Source organism: Selaginella moellendorffii, unplaced genomic scaffold (assembly GCF_000143415.4).
Source record: "Selaginella moellendorffii unplaced genomic scaffold, v1.0 SELMOscaffold_3, whole genome shotgun sequence".
Taxonomy (NCBI): Eukaryota; Viridiplantae; Streptophyta; class Lycopodiopsida; order Selaginellales; family Selaginellaceae; genus Selaginella; species Selaginella moellendorffii.
The window spans coordinates 2,293,230-2,314,718 of NW_003314264.1; the positions used below are offsets into that span (position 1 = coordinate 2,293,230).

The window sequence follows — 21,489 nt, forward strand, 5'->3', positions numbered from 1 at the left end:
ACCTTGGGGCCCCAAGGGCAGTCCTTAGCAAAGCCGCCCTGTGGAAATAGCCTTCCCCAATCAGGCGAGGCCACATCACTGACAATAGCTGCCCCCGTTTCTCACCGCGGCGTGAAAATGCCGGGTAAGACGGTAACCACCAGATTTTACCACGCCGGAGCCTGTGGGACCGGGTCGTCGACGGCGACTAAATTGGGAAAAAGCGGGGCCCACGTCAGCGTCTTTTGGGACGAAGGGGGCCATGCATGCATGCATGGAAAATTTGTTTTTACCGCGGGCGCAACGCTGGGTATCCCGCGGCCATCCAAGCGCACCACGTCCATGTTAACCCCAGGTAAAAACCACCATGACCTCCATTCATCATCATCCACCATGGTAAACTCGGAGAAAGCAAGAAAGCGCCATAAATCTTACTAACATCAGTAAAAACTTAAAAGTGAAAAAAGCAAGGCTCTTGCATTGCTTTGTGTGTGTTTCTTTTGCCCCTTTCTTTACTTCTTTAGCCACCCGGGGCTTTTAAATGCGACGCTAGAAGCGACCCAGTGGCTCCAGTTTTGCAGGATACCCGTTTGGAGCTCTCGTAGTAAGCAACTGGAACTGGAGCCCTCGCGCAAAAGCCCAGTAATGGCATTATTTGTGGCCACTGTAGTGCGTCACAGGCATCCTCCTGGCATCCAAAAAATTTAAGACGAGCATGATGTGTTGTGTGTGTGTGTGTGTGTGTGCGAGAGTAGTAGAATCAATCAACAGAAAAAAAAATTAAAGAAATTAAAGCCTGGTACGAGCAAAAGGCTCCAAACAAACGGGCCGGTTAGTGTGCATTACATTGCATCACCACCACCATAAACTTCCCACTTCGATTTCTGGTGGTTCAACAACGTAGCTCGCGCGTCACCTTTGTTTTTTGTTTTTCTGTTCTGTAGAAACCAAGGAGGGAGAGAAAGATCGCATTAGTTATAGCACAAGCTTACGCTGCAGTGTACGAAGGAAAAGAGGGAGAGAGAAAAAGAGCCTGATCGCTGTGTGCGCGGAGGACAATGCACGCCTCGACTCGATACTAGAGCCTCATCAGAGAACGAAGGAAACAAAACAATGGTCAAAAACAAGACTGACAAAGGAAATATTAACTTAGCCGCAGAAAGAATGAGGAGGAGAACTTTAACTTTGGCTTGTGCTTGGCCACGGCACGACTGTGCTGCTGCTACTCTCTGCAATGCAAAGAAACGAAAAGCAACACTCGTTAATCGAGACGCTGCAGGAGAAACAAAAGGCGGACGAGAAGAAAAAACGGACCTGTTATAAAATTTAAGTGTACAAGGTACACGGGTGACCGAGTGACCGAGTGAATAATACAGGCGGGTCGATCGTCTTCTCGAATCTCTGCGGTGGTTTCTCAGAAGGGGCTGACGAGTCGAGCCAATTGGAGCAGTATTTCAGGGACGAGTTGCTCCGAGACGACTGATTCGGGTACATCTTCTCCCTCATAAATCAATGCCACGATGTGCTCTAGAAGCTCATCTCGGCCTCCACGCATTGGATCCTGAACCACAATTTCCGTTCGTTAGTCTCCAAAATAATGCACCGCTGTGGAGCCAGTGGCTGAGCACATCGCTGTAGCGAGCGAGTGCGTGAGCCAGAGGTGTGCAAAGATGAAAACACGAATTCGTGGTCGACACTCTCAAGGATATAATGGACCTGGAAAGCGACCCACCTGTAAAAATAAATCGGTGTGCGTCTTATGCGGGAAAAGCTTTGTTGTAACTTTCACTCCTGCTGCTCGCAGGGAGTCTGCGAATCGAACCCTGCACGTGCAGCCACGAGAAGAATAATATCAAAATCGGGCACTGACTCGCGAAAAGGTGTGAAACTAGCATCAAAATGACAGCATAAAGTACTCACGTCGCATGGTATGGAATAGAATAGTCGGCCGTTCCGTGGAAGAGCATGGCTGGTGGCAAAAGATGGATCCATGGCTGGAAATCCTTGCGTTTAACAACGAGCTCGGGTGAAAACCGAGGCAGAGACTCCTCGCCTTCCATAACGCTGTAAACAACAATTAGCTCTTTGTTCCAACTGATATAATTCCAAAACAAAATGCGCTAACCTTAAGAAGATTGACTTGTACAGTCCTCTCTGATGGAAATGGTCGACAAGTTCAAGCAAATTGTACCTGAAAGAATGAAAACGCCTTTAGCGCCAAATTATCGTGTTCAAATGGCTTACCCTCCAGAAATCCCAAAAAACATTTTGAACTGGGAGGGAGTCCACATCACCCTGGATCTCCCATTCAGCTTTTGCTTCTTTGCTTGGATTATTAGAGCGCAAGAAGAAAGGTGCGCACCTGCCGATTGACCGGCAAGAAAAAGTCTGTTCATAAGTTAGAAACAATCGTCGTAAAGCCAGCGGAGAGTACTCACCTGTTCGGGTCGCCTCCAAAGCTTGCTATGTTGTTACAAAAAAAAGACAATGCATTTCCTACATCTTCCACCATGTCGCTGATGGTACCCTGGGGAAAATTCCTAGACAAACAAAAGAAGTGAGGCCCCCATGACTCTGGCGTATTCCCTTACCTATAGTCAATGCACGCAACTATAACATCTCTTTCGACAAGACGTTTTGCTAAAAGAGACCCCCATGCCTTGTACCTGAAATTCTGATGTAATTCAAGATAGACTAGAACAAGGCAACTTTACCCAATGATCCAAGCTCCGCCGGTCACAAATGCCACAGCTGGCTTTGGCTTGTCCAAAATCTCTGGTAAGTACAAGTCCAACCTGCTCAGAGCAAATCTCTGTTGACAGCAAATTTTCAAAGTGGAGCGAAACAAGTACCTGTTCCTTGGCTGATCTCCATAAACAATGCTTCGATGAACACAGGGAGAAGTAAAATAGTACCACCCAACTGATCAAAGCACACGAGCTTTGGTTATGCCTAGTGCCTAGCTATGGTGAAGAAATGTTTTTCAAAAGTATCAAGCGCACTTACTTTGAATAAAGCCCGGCATGAGGAATAAAGCGTACAAGCCCAGTGCCATGAGCTTACACACCCATCGATATCCCACACTGGAGAAATAAGAAGACATTGAGAAGATCCAAAGAAGAAAAAGAAAGATCTCATCGTACCCGAGATATGAAAGGAGCTTGAAGCTGAGCTGCGTGATCAAGTAAGTCTCCGAGGCAGCGTGTTGGAAATCCGCTTTGAAAGAAGGCTGCTGCTCGATGGGAGTCCCCACAATCATCTCCGTGACAGCTCTTCTCGGCCCCTGGTGCCGCCGTCCAAAAGAGGGCGCGTGAAGCGCCAACGCGGCATCCGCCGAGGCGCGCCGCGTGAGCTTCCCGCTCCCATGGTGATCCTCCCGCTCCAACACAGCACAAGAATCGTCCTGCGAGCTCAACTCCGGCATTTCTTCACCCGGCGCACAGAGCATCCGGATCGATCAACGAGCTCGAAATATTTCGCTCTTACCAGCCAGATCGCTCGCCAGAGATCGCCGAAAACCGGGGATCCTTTGCGTGAGGAGCGATCGATCCCTGGCGCGCGAATGTAGCTACAGCCGAATCTTGCCCTGCCAGGATCTCTTTTCACCACTTGGAGCAACACAATAGCTAGGGCAAAGATATTATACCACAAGAGCAACACGTGTCCCACAAGGTTAGTTCCAAGTCAGCACGTCACATAGTACAAAATTCGCCCACCCCGTCAAGCCCGTCAAGCCCGTCAAGCCCGTCGTTGCCTCTTGAGCCTCTCAAGAGCTCCCAGAGGTTCGTCTTTGTCCCTGTTGTTCTCCTTCCCGGCCTTTGGATTTGCTGGAGCTTTTCCATCGTCTTCTTTTCCTCCATTCTCGGCCTTGTGAGCCAATCCTCCAAACACCGCGTCGGGAACAGCCTTTTGGACGAGCTTCTCGCCAGTCTCGTCTTCCTCGTCGCTCTCCGGCAACTCTATCTCGTCCGGATTCTTTTTCGCGTCTCCGGGAGCAAGGATCCTCCCTTCGGCCGCCTGGACTCCAGCGCTCACAAATCCCAGCTGCCTCAAACCTTCTTTCAGCGTCGACGGAGGCTGCGTCTGGCCGACCGGAGCAATCTGCCTTTCGAGAGCGGCCATTTCGTCCTCTGGAACCCCGGCGCGCTTCAGAGTGTCTACTGTTTCTTCCAGAGAGAGCCGTCCTTGATCTCGTTGCATCAAGTACTCCGGCATTATCATGTGCATCTGTTTGGAAAAGTTGATGAGCAAAGCCGGATTCTAGAGGTACGGGAGGAAGAAAACGAAAACTTGCCTGAGTGTAGCTGGCATGCACGCTACGTTTGATCCGGAGCATCTCCTTGAAAGTATCGTGGTTTCCATGCGTAACCTCGAAGTCATGCCATTTCGACCAGACCTCGGTATCTGACCGTGGATCTGCCATTTGCGACGCGTAGATGTAAATAGCACGAGCCCGATCGATCTCTCCCAACGTCCTCTCCAGCTCTGCAAACTTCAGACACATAAGCTTCGCGTCTTTGTCTGGAAGACCGGATTGAATAGCTTCCTGGAAGAAATAACAACAGAAGAGAAGGTTAAGTCACGGCAAAGAAACTACAGGAAAGCAAAAAACGAATTTTTACCTCGTAGATATCCCGTGTCTTAGGAACGCCATATATCTCAGCTGCTCTGGCAATGTAGATGTCATAGACGCTCAGCTTTTCACCATCGGGAACTGCCTTAGTCGCCCGATCGTAGATTTTCATCGCGCGTTGCGCTAGTCCAAAGTCTTCTTCAAGCTTTGCATATTGTAGATAAACTGGTTTCGCATCCTCCGGAGTAACCTTCTCGACGGCCTGCTCAAACAAGTCCCTTGCTCTTTCCAGCTTCTTCCCACCGTAGCGTTGGACAAACTTCGTGAGATACGTTGTCCAGATATCCCGTGCATGAGGATACTTGAAAACCTGGACACCTTTCTCGTACACCCCAAACGCGTCCTCAAAGTACTTGTTCTCCTCCAGCATCGCCGCATAGTTGATGATAATCTGCGGCGTAGCTATCTTGTGCACCAGAATCTGATCGTAGACCTTTCGAGTAGACTCGAGAGTACCCAGGCTCTCTTCCAAATCCACGTAAGTCGACCACAGCTTGAGTGACTTGTAAAGCTTCATCTGAACGGGAAGATCACGGTCCCCTTGCATCAGCTTCTTCGTCGCGAAAGACGGCTCCATTGTCGCCTTCTTGAGGATGTCTCGAGCAGTTTTGTAGTTTTTGTGCTTCATCTCCATCTCGGCCCAGGCGCAGTACAGGCTCGCGAGGTCGTCCACTGTCCTGTAAATCTTCTGAACTGCTTTCTCAAACACCACCCGAGCGTTCTTCAAGTCGTTCTGCGACTCGTATAGGTGCGCGTAAGCTGTCCACAGGGAGTGATACTTCCCGACAGCTTTGAAGGGGTCCACAGTCATCACCGCCTCAGTATAAGTTCTGACTTGGCGAGCAGGATTGTCCTTGAAAAGACTCGCTCGCTTGTGCCACTCATGGACATTGTGGGGATTTTGCCTGAGCACCACGCTGCTAAGAAGCTCGGGCCTCCGCTCGATCAAGTACGAAAACCTCGCCAGGAGCAAGTCGACGTCGTTCTCATCAAACACCCAGAAATCCTTGAGATTACCCTTCTTCCACTGCGCTAGAATCTTCCTCTCCCTCCTACGCTTCTTTAGCTCCTTTTCCGGCAGCGCCACCGTGTTCCCATCCGCATCCACTTCCACCATCTCCGACTCATCCAGTTCCTCCTCGGACTCCTCATCCTCCTCTCCCATCCGGCTCATCTTGGCAGAGAGCAAACTCTCCTCAAACTTGGAGTACGCATCGAAGATGAGGCTAAAGTCCCTGACCGTGGTGACCGTCGTCATCCCCTCCTCGTACACATCCCTGACTTTCTCGAACAGCGACAACCGCGCGTAGTAATCCGCCAAGGAAGTCCACAAGCGCCCGACCTCGTCCGTAAAGTTCCGGATCCCACCCCGGATGATCGCATCCACCTGGAGCCCCGACACCTCGTGTGCATGCTTGGTGAGCAAATCGCAAAGCTCAAGCCATAGCTGGTGCCGCGTCTTGGACTTGACGGACTGGAAGCTCTGATCGTTGAGAACCTCGGCCAGGCGCTCGGCGGCCTCTTGCCACTTGCCGGAATCCATCAAGAACTCGATGAAGTCCTCCATGTGTGACGGCTCAAACTTGAGGAACCGCCGATGAACTCTAAATCCCGTCTCGCTGGGCACGCCGGGTTGCCTCACGAACCTGAGATAGAGCTCCCAGATCCTCTCGTGCTGCGTCACGGGCAGCGAGAAGAGCGCCCGGTCGAACGTCCTCCTGGCCTTGGTGACATACCTCTGCTCGACCAGGGACTGGAGGTAGAGCAGCCAAATCCTGGGCATCTTGTGCATTGTGACGAGCGCGCGCTCGAAAGTGTTGTTGACGGATTCGAAGCTCGCGTGGCCCGGCGGGAGGCCGCGCACGGCCTCCATGCGCTCCAGGAGGTAGGAATGCCACAGCTTGTAGCTCCCGGGGAGGAACTTGAGCGCGCGCTCGTAGAGGATGATCCTCTTGCGGAAGGGGACATCAAACCTGGCTTGAATGTAGCGCCACCAGAGGCGCATGGAGTAGGAATTCCGGAGGATCTCCTCCTCGTACACCAGCTCCTCGTCCGTGGGGAGGAGGTCCGGATTCATCTCCGACAAGCTCTGCTGCTGCGCCATACCTGCGGAAGAACCCTAACCCTGGAATATACCCCAGATGCTTTGTACCCTTTATCTTTGATCAAATCTCGATTAAAAAGATTATAATTTTTATTTAGGTTTAATCGCCACTAGCACAACCTTTGCATCCACATGTTTGGCACTCCAAAACCTTGACCTCCCGATTGGTTCGAGGCACTCGACACACGCAACCCGTTCCGAAGGTAAAATTTGCCTTGTGTATACAGCTTGAGCAGCACAGCGTCTCAAACCCTTGGCGCTTCCAGTGCGTCATCAAGCTCCCATCCACAAGCTTGTACTCCACACAAAATTCATAGAGCTCACGCGAGATCGTCTTCTCCTTGTGGTAGAGATCAAAGATATAGCGGCTCCTCTGGTGATTGATCTTTGAGATCTCCCAAGAATCCTCACATCTCCTTTTATCCTCAATTGGATTGTTGACTACTTCCCGCATCCGAGTCTCAAAAGAATTGAGACGCTCCTCAATCTGCGACCATCCCTCCGGCTTCACGCTTGGCAACCTCATGTTCTAAAACCCTAATGACTAGTGACACCCACCCATCTTTTATATAGAGCAAGTTGAAAAGGTTTTACCTTTTTTTTAAGGTACAAATCGACGGTTAGGGGAATCGGACGCTAAAACCTCCTTCCACTTCCACCATCTCCGACTCATCAGGCCCGAGCGTGGTGCTCAAGCAAAGATCCCCACAACGTCCATATGTTTATTATTTATCATTCCACTTTATATATAAATTAAATTGAAGAACTCGAGTCGATTCGAAACCAGGATCGATTAGGGTTTAGAGGAGGCCGCGAGAGACAGAGAGAGGGAGTGCCAAAGGGCTAGATCGCAGCGCCGCCCAGCGCGATGTTTCTCTTCGATTGGTTTTACAGCGTGTTGGCCACGCTCGGGCTGTGGCAGAAGGAGGCCAAGATTCTCTTCCTAGGTCTCGACAATGCGGGGAAAACAACGCTTCTCCACATGCTCAAGGACGAGGTGAGTGGTTTCCAGCTTACCCTAGAGCTCCATCGCGTTCTGAGGCCGCCTCTCTCGCGCGCTCTTTTGGTTTTTTTTCTTTTTTTCTTTTCTCGCAATTCTTCCAGAGATTGGTACAGCACCAGCCCACCCAGTATCCAACATCCGAGGAGCTAAGCATCAACAAGATCAAATTCAAGGCCTTCGATCTGGGGGGTCACCAGATCGCGCGACGCGTGTGGAAGGACTACTATGCCAAGGTTTGACACTCATCTGAGAATTCTTTCGAATCCAATGCTTTGCCTTTGAAGCGATGCTTTGGCAAAAGTTCTTTTTGTTTTCTTGCCAGTGGTGGTTTGACTGGACGACTTGTTCTAGATCTAGTTGCTAACGATGTTTTGTCACAAACTCGTCAGATGATCTGACTGGATTCCATGGCTTGTTTACTTTGATCATCCAGGTGGACGGCATTGTTTACATAGTTGATGCGGCCGACCATGAGAGATTTCCCGAGGCGAAGAAGGAGCTGGACGCGCTCCTCTCGGACGACTCACTAGCGCAGGTCCCGTTCGTCATCCTTGGGAACAAGATCGATCTTCCATACGCGATCTCCGAGCAGGATCTACGCTACAAGCTTGGACTAAACAACTACACAACGGGCAAAGGCAAGGTGGAGCTGGGAGAGAATATGCGCCCCATTGAGGTGTTTATGTGCAGCGTTGTGAGGAAGATGGGCTATGGAGAGGCCTTCCGGTGGCTGTCGGACTATATCAAATGATGAAAATAAAGAGTATCATAGATATTCACGGCATCTTCCGCCCGGTATTTTCAGTCTGACTGACGGAATCTTCTTTTGCGCCTATATTTGAAATACGTTTTTGAGGGTTTAGCGTTGCGAGCAATGGCGTCGGCGACGAAGATCAAGGTCGTGTGCCGTGACCTCGCCAAGGCGCCATCGACGAACGGATCTGCCGGAAATTCGGAGGATAAGGTGAGCAGCGGCTTCTCGATCGCGCATTTCATCGATTTGACTTGGTATCGGACCGCTTCCCTCTCGAAATATTTCGATTCCTTTCTTGCGCTGCCTAGGACGATGGCAAGCGCAAGCGGGAGAAATCGGGGGCAAGGTGCTTGGTAAAGATCACGATCAAGATGCAAGGATCGGCCGGCAAGCCAAAGGCTGATGAGGTGAGCAGTCTTGAATATGTATCGAGGCATTTCTCTCCTCTCTGATTCCTTGCGCTGCCTAGGCCGATGAGTACCAGGCGAAGCTTGAGATCCTTGACAGCGCGGTAAAGTTTCCTTACCCTTGGAAGATGAATTGATCGAGCAGAAACTTCTTTTGTAGAAGGACAACGACGACCAGAATCGCGAGTCGCGCCAGGAAAAGCTAGATCTTCTTGAATCGGCAGACAGCGCGGTAAGATTTCCATTCTTCTTCTTCCTCGCGCAGTGAAATTGATCGCCAGAATCGCGAGTCGCCCCAGGAAAAGCTTGAGACTTTGGATCTTGAATCGGCAGACAGCGCGGTGAGATCTCCATTCTTGCTATTTCTCGGACAGGAACTTTCTTTTGTGTAGGAGGACGGCAATCTTGAGTCGCTCCAGGAAAAGCTAGAGGCTTGGCATCGTCTTGAATCAGCAGACAGCGCGGTTAGATTTCCATCCTTTCTTCTTCCTCGTGCAAGAACTTTCTTTGGTGTAGGAGGAGGACAACCACGAGCTAGAGACTTCGGATCTACTTGAGTCGGCGGACAGTGTGGTGAGATTTCCATCTTCCTCGTGCAGTGAAATTGACCGAGGTGCGTAGGAGGACGAGGACGATGAAGATAGCGAGTCCCAGGAGGAGCCGAAGGCAAAAGATTATCTCGAGGTATGAGTAGCAAGCTTCGATCATCGATAGACCCGAGTTCACTGAAATCTATCATGACGTAGGACAAAGAAGACCTCCAGGACGAGCCAGAATCCTCGGACTGTCCCGCATTACCAGACAGCACGGTATGAAAGTTTCTAGCGTTTTTACTCCATTGACTGATCAAGTCTATTGGACAAGGACGAGCACCACAACAAGCCCACGACCACGATGGACAATTTGACAAAGAAATCATCCAAGACTTGCGTCAGTGAATGGTTTCGGGTGTTGAAGGTGTTTGTTTTTTCTCATATAACTCTTGGATAACTCGTGTTTTTTGATATATTTCTAGGAGTGCCAGCAGCAACCAGCAAAGACTTCTCCTGGCAAAAGCTCAAAGGAAGAGTCGGGATCATCGAGACCATACGCCCATGGTGGAAGAGGCGATTGGTACTTTTGGATGTAGGAGTTAGTGACGTCTTCTCCACGTCAACTGGTTTGCTTTACCAGCTTTTGTTCTCACGTACTCGGAAAATTCTCACAGATTACCCGCTTCTGTTTCCTTTTTATAACCGGCTAGCTCCCAGACACTGGTTAGACTCCTTGATTTTCATCCATTGCTCAGCAAGATTATTGAGCATTTGAAAGATCGTAGGGTAAACGATCGAGCGATATGGGTTTCGTGAGTCTGAAGGGTTTGGTAACTCCGGAGGATGTGATCGGCGACGAAAGCTGGAAGATCCGGGACCTGGATCTTCCTAACTACTGGGAAGATCCCGTGGGCTTCCTAACTGGCTATGTATCAGCACTGATTGGCTACAGGTAAGACGAACCCAAATCCTCCTCACATAACACTTGATCACTGGCGCGCAGTGGAGACTTCAACGGCAAGCGGGATTGTCACGCCTTACGACATGTACGCGTGCCTGGACAGGGAGATGGACAAGAACGACGGGCCTTACCTCCTCTTTGGCGTGCTCTTGTCCAGGGGGTTTCGTGTCACTTTTTACAGGTGGGAGCGCGGTGGCTATGGCGACGAGGTGCGCAAGGACGTGTGCTATCCCGCCTTCAATTTCAACATACCGCACGAGGTTCGCGACGTGATCGGGCCGACCATCCGCGGAATGCTGAATGAAGTCATTCGCCAAGATCGCACCGACGCTCGGAACAATCTCAAGGTGCTCAAGGCGGGAAAAGACGCCAGGATGATCCAGCCGCATGAGTACGATCTGTTCGTGGACTATCCAGATCGTGATGTTATTCTGGTGTGAAGCTTGTGCTTGACCAAGTTTGGGTTCATTGCTGTGGCCTAGAGATCGCAAGGCTTTTTTTGTTTTTCCTCTACTTTGGCTGCTAGTTTGACGAAGGCAAGCCGCCTAGACGGGCACAACAAGCGCCGGCAACCGGATTCTGTCGCCAGTTAAAGTCCTCCATTAACTCAAAGTACGCATCGCTTGACATGAGTTCTTGAGAGTGAGGGAGCACGGGGAGGGAAAACCAAGTCTTTGCACTCTTCTTTAACTTCATCTCTGCTTGTGAAGTTTTGAATTTGGTAGCAGCTCAATTTTGTGAGGGAAAGCCTTGAAGATTTTAATAACTTCAATTATATTGCTTAGGTCATATGATTAGTGGATTTTGCATCATTTTTCTCCTAACCGCTCGGTTTTCTAACAATTTCTCACAGCTAGAAGGTCTATTTGGGTTGTTCTTTGATGTGTCACCAATGCCTGACCTGGTCACTGAACGTGGATTGGAATGGAGGAGGAGGGGAGGATTGGGAATTCAAATATTAGAACAGCATAGCCTGGTCTGAGGAGCCTAGTTTGCGCCTGCCTGTGCCTGACGAAGGATCACTGTCCCTAAATAGTACTTTAGCAGCCATAGTGTTGTAGATCTTGAAAATGATGCCAGCCATGATGCTTTAGATATGACGAAAAGAACACCTTATTTTGACATGTAGAGACCAAAACAACCATAACTCCTAGGATATGAAGCACCTCGGCTACCACTTTAGCTCGTCAAAAAGAGGAGATCAACAGCTTTCTAACAAGGCAGAACTACCGCATTCAGAAGATGCCATCACTGGAAACTCAGCACTACAAACTGGAAAAGAACAAAAAGTTGTCCAGCAAATCTGGAGATCAAAACAAATACAAGAGCCTCAAAAGGACTCAAAGGGAATTGTTGCAGTGAGAGTTTAAGATGCATGAGTGGAGGGCTGAGCTACTTCAAAGAGTATTGGTGTAAAGAAAGGAGATGCCACATTGCACAGTTGTGACCATTTGCTGCTACCAAGAAATTAAATGTTTACTCTCACTCAACTCCTCATAAGCACCTTCCATGACTCGTTAGGTGTATGGTTGAACGGTTTGAGATGTGGCTATCACATTTTGGCCTCCTTTGAATTCAGTTGCTGAAAAGAAGAAGAATTTATCATTGAGATCAGTGAAAAGATTTTGCTCACCCAAGTTTTTGTCTTCCACAAAGCCTAAAATTGGTACCACTCGCGATGGATAGACAAATATTAATGTAGATTTTCCCGTCTAATTGAAACACCATCATCTTCTCTGGGTGTGTAGTAACACCAAGCTGCTCCCAATCCATCAATGAATAGGCAAAGTTAGCATTAACCTATCCCATTAGCCAAGCGCAGCAGAGAAACAAGAGGTAGGGTTAATCCAGGAGAGCCTGAAAGAATGGCGTTTGCATCCCTCGGGTTGTTAGTAAATGGGGTCACTGAGACCCCCCCGTAGTGCTAAGTCGGTGGTACCCAAGGAGGCCCGATGCGTTTTGTAAAAATTTCTTCCTAAAAGGTTAGTGAATCGTTTTTCCACCGTGAAAGACGAAAAGGGTTTTAGTCCCAAGGTTTGGGGTTTATGCCAATGAGCGATGGCGATGGGAAAACGAGGCTGGCCTTCTGGCAACACATGGTGGCGGGCTCGCTCACGGTCGAGCACTCGGCAATGTTCCCGGTGGACACCGTCAAGACCCACGTCCAGATGACTCCATCGTCATCCTCTTCTCCCTGCTCTTGCGGCTCGCTGCGAGCCCTCTCCGGCGCTGTGCGATCCATCCTCAAGAGCAATGGCCCCGCGGGCTTCTACAGGGGCTGGGCGCGGTGGCGATCGGCGCTGGGCCCTCGCACGCCCTCCACTTTGCGGTGTACGAGCTCGTCCGCGATCGGCTCGAGGACGAGCACCGGCGGCGCCACCACCGCGTGGCGGCGGACATGGCCGCGGGCGCCGCCGCCACCATCGCCCTCCACACGCCCATGGACGTGGTGAAGCAGCGCCTCCAGCTCGGCCACCGGGCCGGCGTGTACGGCTGCATACGGAGGATCTCCGTACCGAGGGGTTCCGGGTGTTTTACGCGTCCTACGGCACCACGGTGCTCATAAACGTCCCCTTCTCCGCCGTACAGTTCGCCATGTACGCGGCCGTCAAGAGGAGGATGCTGGACGCCGGGGAGCATCGGCGTACGGACGGGGACGTGACGACGCCGCCGGGGCCGCGGCGGGGGCGCTGGCCAGCGGGTTTACCACCCCGTTTGACGTGGTAAAAAAGAGGCTTTCTCTTCTTGTTCATCTTGCTCATGTGATGGAATTTTCTTACCAGGGTGTTTGCGGTGCTGCAAAGCATGGGACGAATTCTATAGCTGCGGTTGCGCAACACATTGTTGCAAAGGAAGGCTGGGCGGCGGGTCGCCATCCACGGCGATTATCTGGTCGACTTACGAGGCTGGGAAGGCGTTTCTACGTACTTTGGACTCGTCCAAGGCAAGCGCGAGCGTTAAAAACCAATGGTTTTGTTTTTGTTGAGAGATCGTCTAGTTATCTAGACTCATTACAATTTTGTGAGATGCCTGTATCAAATTATTCATGTTGCAAAAAACGCTATTATATGTACACGAAGAAAATCAATCCTAGAAGAAGCACAAGCACAGCAACACAAAGAAGCCCACGAACAAGAGCATCTTGGACAAAAACCTCTCTTGCTCTTGCTGGGCACTTAACGCAGCATTAGCGGGATTACTCGTCCCATTCGCACTAGCACCAGCACCGCCGCCGCTGCCTCCATTTCCTCCTCGGCTCCCACCTCCGGCTCCGCCGCCGCCACCATTCCCGCCACCGCCACCGCCGCCAGAAACTCCCGCGCTCCCAAACCCGAGGTCGGGGAAGCCGTTGCTCGTGGCGGAGAAGCCAAAGAGGAATGGAAACAGTCCAAAGCCGAGCGTCACGTTTCCAAACTGCGTCGTCGCCGATGGCCCTGTGAAGAAACTAAAGCCCATTTGCTGGAACGCTCCTCCTCCGGAGTGAGAATTTTGCCTGTGCTGGTGTGGGAGATCGGTCCTCTGGCCGGGCGGGCGATTGGGGATATTTTCCACGCCCTTTTTGCGCGGATCGCTGGTGCCCTTGCCGCGGCCATAGATCGGGATCACCTTGGCCTCCTCCACGGCGGATTTGCAGACGGGGCATTCTGTGCAGCTGGATCGCGAGGCGAGCCAGCGGTAGAGGCAGGGCCAGCAGAAGAGATGGCCGCAGTGCGTGACCACCGGATCCTGCGCAAGCTCCAGGCAGATGTTGCAATCGTAGCTACCTGATCCGCCATCGCTGCCGCCGGCGCTGGCGCCATTGCTGGTGGCGCCGCTGGGATCGCCGGTGCTGGAATCCATGCGAGAGGATCGATGGAGCAAGCCCTAGAAATATCGTGGACCAAATGGCTAGGGTTTTTTTCCTTTATCTTCTTTTGTGTTAAGTTTCCAATGACGAGGGCTTTCGTCGTTGGTTCTCACGGGGTTGGGGCGGTGTTTGCGCCAGGCGCTAAAGAGCGCTGGCGATGGAGCTCAAGGATCTCTTCGACGATCAAGGTATGGCATGGCGCCGCGCATTCTGATCCGGCTAGTTTGATATTCTCGGAATTCCTGGAATTCGGCTGAATTTCACGTGATTGATCGCGTGATTTTGTTGACATGCTTTGGTGTTGTCCCTTTCGCTAAAACTCTGTCTTTTTTCTTTTTTTCCAGGCTATCTCGTCCTTGAGAATTTTGCTAGCGATGATGAGTGCTCGGGAATGATGAGTAGAATGGAGTTTCTGTTGGAAGGCTTTGATCCACAGACGATATCAGTCTTCTCGACTAAGAATCAGGCAAGACACCTTTCTTACTGTCTTTCTTTCTTCTTCATCTTTGGCGTTCCATTTTTATGAATTTCAGAAGGAGCGCACGGACAATTACTTCTTTGAAAGCGCGAATAACATCTCCTTCTTCTTCGAAGGTACGATAGCATTGCGATGCTATTCTCATGCGTGCTTGACTTGCAAAGCTCATTACCAGAGAAGGCGTTTGATCCCGAAGGGAAGCTCAAGCAGCCCAAGTCTCTTTCGATTAACAAAGTCGGCCACGGTAAGTTTGTATCGCCGGTTGACCGCTGAACTCAGGATTTGTCTTTGCAGCTTTGCATGAACTCGATCCAGTCTTCAAAAGTTTTACAGATTCCAAGAAAGTAGGAGCATTACTAGAGCTTTTGGGATATAAAAAACCCGTGTTGATGCAGTCCATGTACATCTTCAAGGTAATACATTGTTGCTCCTATTTATTTTCCTTACAGTTTTCATGATCCAGCAACCGGGAATCGGTGGCGAAGTTGTTCCTCATCAGGATAATTCTTTTCTCTACACGGATCCACCATCCTGCACGGGGCTTTGGCTGGCTTTGGAGGAGGCAAACAAATCAAACGGCTGCTTGTGGGTGCTGCCAAAGTCTCACAGAGGTACTTACTGACAAAAAGAAATTTCGGTTCTAAACAAGTCCATTATCGCTAGCTGGAGTTGCGAGGAAGTTTTTGCGTGACGAGAACGGGGTCAAGTTTGACAAATCTCCCCCAACTTATGACATGTCTCAGTTCGTCCCCGTTGAAGTGAAAGCGGGCTCGCTAGTCGTAATTCATGGCAACCTTGTGCATCAAAGGTACGTGTCGAGATTTCCAAACTCATTTTTGTCGTTGACAAATGAGGCACGCAGCTTTGAGAACAAATCTAGCAAATCCAGGCACGCATACTCTGTCCACGTTGTGGAGAGTGAGGACTGCGTTTGGTCCAGTGACAACTGGTACGCAAAGCTTTACTTTTGTGCTTTTTCTTAACTTTTTTCGACAGGATTCGGAAGAAAAACCTTGGCTGATCAAAGGCACAGGAGTTCCAGTTTCGCAAATACTATCATAGAGAATAGAGAAAACACTACTTCTTATACCATAATGTCATACTTGTTGAGATACTGGACAAGACCATCGAAATCCACTGCATGTCCGAAATTGTGTATCGTCTCACGTAGCCATTTCATGCGGTGGCCAAATTCTCTCAAAAGTTTCTTGCAAAACAATACAAAGGGATCATAAGTAAGTTACACCGCCTACGGATCCTCGACAGTAAGTTAATATCTCCACGTAAAAAAAAATCGTTCCCAAAAAGGAAATAGAATTACTTTTTCTTACGTGCCAGCTCGACTCATGGAAATTGCTCCTCCATTAACAGCAACACCTTTCCCTTTCCCGCCCAGCATCCTCCTCACCGAAACGAGGGGGTCCATCTTCTCTCACAAGAAACGCAACCGTTATACAAAAGAAACAAGAGAAAACAATCTCGCAGTACTCACCTTATTGACAGCGGCAGCCTTGTCTCTATCACTCACAACGCCGGACTTCGCATTCGTCGCGGCGCAAGAGAAGATAGCGTCGATCGTCATCTGCCAGCCACACTTTCCTGACTGATCTGCCGCATTCGAACTTATCCAAGGACAAAAATAGCGATGGTGATGGACGGGATCGAATTCGCTCGGGCTGCCTGTCACAGTTCACAGAATCGTGACGGATAACCAACGAGAAAACAAAAAAATTCCTAGGACAAAACCGAGGAGCATCTAACGTACCACTGAAAATCGCGGCTTCCTTTGCAACGTCCTGGCTCGCGGCCTTCTCTCGGCTCAGTACTGTGTCCTGCTCCTCGTCGCTTCCTTGTGGAGAGCACTCCACACTCTCGGCAGAGTTTTCGTGCCTGTTGTGGTTATACGACGTCTCCACCGCGTTCACGGACGAGCTGCCCGGCAAGCCGTCCACGGCTTTCAGTTTCTTCCTGTGTGCCGACTCCGAATCACGTTTTCTCTTGCTGCTCGACCTGTCCTGTACCGTTGTTTTCTCGGCCGGCTCTTGCTCCAGAGTCGACTTTCTCGGCTGGAAGTCATCGTGCCGCTGACTGTTGAGCCCCGGAATGGGAATGGAGGCCGGAGAGGGTGCTGAGAGTCGCGTTGGTCGTGGACCGCCGGCTATAGTAAGAGTGAGATCGAGACCCGGGTTTTTCTTTGAATCGTCGACCGCAGCGGCGTCGTTGTCTTCGGAGATCGTGGCTTCTGCGTTGACAGTGTCGATGTTTTCGGCTGCGTTGTCGTCAACGTGTGCATTGACATCACCGGCGGGGAGGACTTCAACGTTCTTCTTCGCGGATGCTTCGATGGTTGACAAGATTGCCGTGATGGAGAGCGAAGAACGGCTCAAAGTCCGGAACCTCCACAGCCCAACGCTTGCCTTGCACAGACGACACTCCAAAACTGCTGAGCAGGGATCGCTGCCTGTTGCAAGAGAAACCCTGAGCTCGTGAGAATCCACATTGGAGTCGTGACTATCAACAGCGTAAGGAAGAAGCCGCACCTCCCATCCACAGAGACTTATAAGCTTTTGGGCCTGTAAGTTATAGCAAACGATCAGACCTTGACAAGACAAACTACAGCTTTACCAACCTGTAGAAACGCCTCGTATGTTTGTCGCAGCTTTTGCACAGCCTCTCCTTGTGCAGCTTCTAACTCTCGGACTGCAGCATCATTCGAAGGCAACGCCAGCAAACTTGCAACTTGATCCCCTCTCGAGATCTTCATGCGCTCGACAGTCGAAGAGGAAATCACCGGAAGATCAGAGAGAAGTGCCACGGATTGCAAGCGTGCTTCGTATGCTTGAACTAAAACTGGAGCAGGAGTTGGCGGAAAAGCTGCAAGATCTTCGCCACAGCCATTTCCTTTCCACGGACAAGATGTCTTGTGGCCATCGTGAAGCTTTCGCGAAAACTCCAGCCCCGCCGTTTCAACTGGCATTCAATCAAGGAAATAAGATGACGGTCTCTAGTCACACAGAAAAGTACCTTCCTTCTTCGACCATGTCGCTGGAAAGGAGAAACTTAGACGCGATCCACAGACCTCGCAGCAGAGCAAATCCATATCGACATTGATCCATCCTCTTTGTGCACAGGCAACAGGGCCCGCTGCCTGATAGCAAGAGTGAGATGAGAAAGAGAAGCAGGAGTTCTTCTCACTTACCGATGGTTTTCCAAACCAGCTCACGGATTTAAAGGTCCCCAGGCGCCGCAACAAATCTTCTCGATCCCATGGCCGGCAGCTCGGCGTGGAACTGGACGCTATTTCTCCAGCATTCTTCTCTCCGGCATTCTTCTCACCGGGACTTCTCTCAAGCGCGAGAGGCGTGACGACCCGGCGCTCCAAAATGCTCTTTGTTGGTGGAGACGAGGAGCTTCTCAAAACATAAAACGAAATCTAAGCTATGAATAGCCACGAATACTGCGAGACATTACCATGAAGACGCCGCCTGGATCGGCGACGAGAAGATCCTGTCCATCGCTCGCTGAATGCGCTGCTCGGCATCGTCGTCCTTGTCGCCGCTCGTCATCCCGAGTGAAAGCCCTAGATCATTATTTCCCTCAAGAACCCTAAAGAGTTTGGGAAGGACAAGGGAAAAACCCTAGGAAGGAAGCGCACAGCGGCGCCATTGTGTTTGAGCGGTCGATCGTTTGGCGATGGCGGGGCCTGCGGGGGGTCCATACTCCGGGACGAGCACACTGGCTATGGTGAGCGCCTCCATCTCTCGCCCAGATTGAGCTCGTTTGATCGGGTTTGTTCCGTGGATCTTAGGTCGCTAGAGTCTCTGCGTTCTCATTTGGGCTTGTCTATGGTGCGATGAAGTTAAGTTACTTGAAGGTAATCTTTGCGATCCCACCTTTTCTTGCTTGTTCACGGTTTTCTTTATTGTTTCTTCGTAGGCAAAGGCTCGATCGGAGCAAAGGGCTGCCGCCAAAATGGCACACTGAGACGGAGAGAACTTTCCACAGCCACCTTCCATTTCAACCCTCGGGGACTCTTTTGATAAACCTTGGAATGGTATGGTTCATTTTTCCGCAATAGCAGCAGCTAGCAACGAATTTTTCCCCCGAGGATTCTAATCTCTTCTTTTTGGATCATTTGGATCAAAGAATAAGCTCCTGGAGAGTCTCTTTTTCCGAAGAAGTTCTGCTCTTGCTCGCTGGGCCTTGATGACACAGAAACATTTCTCGATGCTGAGAGGAAAAAAAATATCCCTGCTGAGAAATCGTGCGTAGTGTCTGATGCCCAGGACCAAGGACTTAAGGGTTTTTAGGGCACATGGAGGATGGCACATGGATGTGCCATGCATGTAGCCATGATGCGGCCATATCCACTTGGCGCAAGTTGCCTGATATTGACGTGACAGTGATGTGGGATCCGCATGCATGCCAATGGATGCGTAGGTATGCGCATATATGACAGGCCACAAGTGGGCACATGGGGCCGCTAGGATGGCTCGCCGAGCTTGCTTGTGACGAGCAAGTGAGGCACCAGGAATTGGATGTAAGCGCTGTAACTCTTTTTTTTCTTGTTTGTAAAGGTTTTTCGTTCTTATATTTTCCTGTAGTTCGCGATTTTGTTCTATCCGTGGGGCTGCAGACAAGCATTTTTATACGCATTACTATTTACAATATCATGCTTTTTTCCCGCCTTTTGCAACTTGCTTCTGCCGCCAAGGAAAATCTTAAAACGCTCCGCTGACGCAGCTTGGTGTTAAATTTTTCCGCCATGGCAATGATAATGTAATGAGCCGAAGGCGGTGTTCAACGAATTCTCGTACGGAGGCGGTGGTTTCTTGTGGACAAGGCGCGGCTTTTTGGATCGGGGAATCAAAGGGCAACTTGGTGTGTACGGTAGGGCGACATGTCGCACGTGCGATCCTACATTCGCTGCTACCAACGTTTGCCTAGTGGATGAGGTTGGGCGTACGGCGGGCATCAAATAGTATATCCGGTGGATGGCATGGTTGCACGGCATGCCATGGCATGGCATGGGCAGTATGGGTCCATCAATGGGATCTCCTCCTATGGTTACTTACACCCTCCTCGTCGCTGTGGTCCGGCTGTGTTCTAGGTAGAGCTGCGCTCCCCTCCCTCCTTCTCGATCATTGGCGCAGGGCTGGAATCGCGAGCGCCGAGCGCCTCACGATCTCTATCTGCTCAATCCGGAGGTGAGAAGCGCCTCTGCTGGGATCCCCGCGGTGGAAATCCCGCTGCCGGGGCCGGAAATTCCCCTCGCATTGGGGCTTGCGGGGCTCGTCCGAGGCGGCGCTGGCGGAATCCGGCATGGGAGCGCGGGCGTGAGAGTGCGCGCGCGATCGGTCGATATTTCGGGCGGCGAGGGAGCGGCAGCGCTGGATGCAATGTGCAGGGTAAGCGCGAGCGGGCGAATCTTGGCGCTCTCTTTCTCTTGATCCAAGATCCCTCTTCTTGTTCTTGGAGCCAAAAGAGGAATCAGCGAGAAAGAGATAGAGAGCGATGCTGATGAAATCCTGTGTGCAGCAAGGAGGAAACCACGACGCATTCGGGCGGTTCGAGCAAGATCACGACGACGGGGATCGGCACCGGGGCCAGCGCCTGCGCGAGCGGCGGCGGCGCCACGGCGGCGGCGCAGCGGAGGAAGCGGCGATGGGGCCTTCCGCGGAGGATGGATTGCACAGCCAGGTGTGGCGGTGGATGTACCAGCTGACGGACGAGGAGGTGGAGAAGCTGCCCGAGGAGGTGTGGGAGTACCACCGCGCGCGCAGCGGCGGCGCGGGCATCGGGCCCAACGAGTGCTGCTCGGTGCTGATCCAGCGCGTGAGGGCGCCGCTGCCGGTGGTCTGGTCGGTGGTGCGCCGCTTCGACAAGCCCCAGCTCTACAAGAACTTCATCCGGAGCTGCAGCTTCAAGGGGGACGAGTTAAGGGTGGGGTGTACGCGCGAGGTGACCGTCGTCTCGGGCCTGCCCGCCACCTCCAGCACCGAGAGGCTGGAGATCCTGGACGATGACAAGCACGTCTTGAGCTTCCGGGTGGTGGGCGGGGATCACCGGCTCAACAACTATCGCTCGGTGACTAGCTTGCACGAATTCGACGTTGAGGGGGCCAAGGGGACGCTGGTGGTGGAGTCGTATGTGGTGGACGTGCCGCCCGGGAACACGAGGCAGGATACTTGCTTGTTCACGGACACGGTGGTGCGATGCAACCTCCAGAGCCTGGCACACATGACGGAGAAGCTGGCGGTGGCTTGTGCTAGCGAGCAGCATCGCCAGCTCCATCAAGCAAGGTGAAACTTTGCTCCTTCGTTGTGGTGTTTTTTTTTTCTTTTTTCCCTCTCTTTCTCCCTCTTTTGGTTTTGGGCCTCTCGTCGCCTTTTTATTTTTTTCTCAGTTTATTTGGAGAGGGTGGTTCTCGCTTTCTTTTCTTGCTTCCCCTTTTTCGCTGTCTTTTAAGAGAATCCTGCTACTTCTGCTGCCGCTGCTGCTGCTGCTGCTACTCGTTGTCTTTACTTTTCTACTTTCTCTTTTGAGGGGACACTCCTTAAACTCTTTCTTAAGGTCTCGGCAAGACGAACACAGGAAGAAGAAAGACAAAGAAGACGAAGCAAACGAAACACACACACGCGATGAACTGCTCAGGCGATTACTGCTTAAGAGCTCAACCACATCTTATCTCTCTATTTCTTCCTTGCATGCTGTATTTATCATGTGTGGCAATGGCAATACATGATGCTCTCCGTTTTTTTTAATTTTTCTTTGCAGCCTCAGTGATTCG

The 21,489-nt window shown here is 51.1% G+C and overlaps 9 protein-coding genes and 1 long non-coding RNA gene across 15 annotated transcripts; 5 read left to right on the plus strand and 5 right to left on the minus strand.

Moving 5' to 3' along the window:
* Positions 1–745: 745 nt before the first annotated feature.
* LOC9655225 (probable isoprenylcysteine alpha-carbonyl methylesterase ICMEL1) lies at positions 746–3,582 on the minus strand. Of its 5 annotated transcripts, XM_024668260.1 has the most exons (13): positions 3,466–3,494; positions 3,123–3,382; positions 2,986–3,062; positions 2,832–2,901; positions 2,694–2,774; positions 2,571–2,645; positions 2,418–2,519; positions 2,224–2,367; positions 2,105–2,170; positions 1,900–2,043; positions 1,712–1,802; positions 1,294–1,540; positions 746–1,208 (listed from the first exon to the last, which is right to left on the minus strand). In XM_024668260.1, the coding sequence occupies exons 2-12, from the start codon at positions 3,236–3,238 to the stop codon at positions 1,394–1,396; spliced, it is 1,113 nt and encodes a 370-aa protein (XP_024524028.1). In that variant the 5' UTR covers positions 3,239–3,382; positions 3,466–3,494; the 3' UTR covers positions 746–1,208; positions 1,294–1,393. The 5 variants fall into 5 exon arrangements, with proteins under 5 accessions (XP_024524028.1, XP_024524026.1, XP_024524027.1 ...); XM_024668258.1 differs by having other exon boundaries at positions 2,694–2,901; positions 3,123–3,405; positions 3,466–3,582; XM_024668259.1 differs by having other exon boundaries at positions 3,123–3,487.
* Positions 3,583–3,606: 24 nt separating this feature from the next.
* On the minus strand, positions 3,607–6,757 carry LOC9655226 (pre-mRNA-splicing factor SYF1). The gene is made up of 3 exons (XM_024668255.1): positions 4,602–6,757; positions 4,274–4,525; positions 3,607–4,206 (listed from the first exon to the last, which is right to left on the minus strand). Exons 1-3 carry the CDS (start codon positions 6,714–6,716, stop codon positions 3,718–3,720), a joined length of 2,856 nt encoding a protein of 951 aa, XP_024524023.1. The 5' UTR covers positions 6,717–6,757; the 3' UTR covers positions 3,607–3,717.
* Positions 6,758–6,816: 59 nt separating this feature from the next.
* On the minus strand, positions 6,817–7,242 carry LOC9655227 (protein BUD31 homolog 3). Its single transcript, XM_002963652.1, has one exon. The coding sequence runs from the start codon at positions 7,240–7,242 to the stop codon at positions 6,817–6,819; it is 426 nt and encodes a 141-aa protein (XP_002963698.1).
* Positions 7,243–7,497: 255 nt separating this feature from the next.
* Positions 7,498–8,503, plus strand: LOC9655228 (GTP-binding protein SAR1A). The gene is made up of 3 exons (XM_002963238.2): positions 7,498–7,713; positions 7,821–7,952; positions 8,153–8,503. Exons 1-3 carry the CDS (start codon positions 7,585–7,587, stop codon positions 8,468–8,470), a joined length of 579 nt encoding a protein of 192 aa, XP_002963284.1. The 5' UTR covers positions 7,498–7,584; the 3' UTR covers positions 8,471–8,503.
* Positions 8,504–8,593: 90 nt separating this feature from the next.
* Positions 8,594–10,009, plus strand: LOC9643495 (B3 domain-containing protein At5g60140). The gene is made up of 9 exons (XM_024668462.1): positions 8,594–8,683; positions 8,782–8,880; positions 9,041–9,112; positions 9,273–9,344; positions 9,397–9,453; positions 9,502–9,564; positions 9,627–9,689; positions 9,745–9,837; positions 9,896–10,009. Exons 1-9 carry the CDS (start codon positions 8,594–8,596, stop codon positions 10,007–10,009), a joined length of 723 nt encoding a protein of 240 aa, XP_024524230.1.
* A 3,398-nt stretch (positions 10,010–13,407) lies between these two features.
* Positions 13,408–14,247, minus strand: LOC9643496 (RING finger protein 5). The gene has a single exon (XM_002963653.2). It carries the CDS (start codon positions 14,212–14,214, stop codon positions 13,465–13,467), a length of 750 nt encoding a protein of 249 aa, XP_002963699.2. The 5' UTR covers positions 14,215–14,247; the 3' UTR covers positions 13,408–13,464.
* Positions 14,248–14,300: 53 nt separating this feature from the next.
* Positions 14,301–15,813, plus strand: LOC9655229 (phytanoyl-CoA dioxygenase). Its single transcript, XM_002963240.2, has 9 exons — positions 14,301–14,409; positions 14,566–14,687; positions 14,755–14,815; positions 14,875–14,943; positions 14,994–15,112; positions 15,163–15,310; positions 15,363–15,507; positions 15,562–15,648; positions 15,696–15,813. Exons 1-9 carry the CDS (start codon positions 14,379–14,381, stop codon positions 15,718–15,720), a joined length of 807 nt encoding a protein of 268 aa, XP_002963286.1. The 5' UTR covers positions 14,301–14,378; the 3' UTR covers positions 15,721–15,813.
* Positions 15,763–18,299, minus strand: LOC9643497 (nuclear-interacting partner of ALK). 2 transcript variants are annotated; one of them, XM_024668317.1, is made up of 8 exons: positions 18,171–18,299; positions 17,899–18,109; positions 17,724–17,847; positions 17,329–17,669; positions 16,465–17,272; positions 16,192–16,379; positions 16,021–16,125; positions 15,763–15,906 (listed from the first exon to the last, which is right to left on the minus strand). In XM_024668317.1, the coding sequence occupies exons 1-7, from the start codon at positions 18,263–18,265 to the stop codon at positions 16,027–16,029; spliced, it is 1,866 nt and encodes a 621-aa protein (XP_024524085.1). In that variant the 5' UTR covers positions 18,266–18,299; the 3' UTR covers positions 15,763–15,906; positions 16,021–16,026. The 2 variants fall into 2 exon arrangements, with proteins under 2 accessions (XP_024524085.1, XP_002963700.1); XM_002963654.2 differs by lacking the exon at positions 15,763–15,906 and having other exon boundaries at positions 15,965–16,125.
* LOC9655230 lies at positions 18,293–19,395 on the plus strand. The gene is made up of 4 exons (XR_002991605.1): positions 18,293–18,443; positions 18,508–18,573; positions 18,636–19,239; positions 19,304–19,395. It is a non-coding gene; the product is annotated as an uncharacterized LOC9655230 (long non-coding RNA).
* Positions 19,396–19,693: 298 nt separating this feature from the next.
* LOC9643498 lies at positions 19,694–21,463 on the plus strand. Its single transcript, XM_024668463.1, has 3 exons — positions 19,694–19,765; positions 19,853–20,107; positions 20,238–21,463. Exons 1-3 carry the CDS (start codon positions 19,694–19,696, stop codon positions 21,003–21,005), a joined length of 1,095 nt encoding a protein of 364 aa, XP_024524231.1. The 3' UTR covers positions 21,006–21,463.
* Positions 21,464–21,489: the final 26 nt, after the last annotated feature.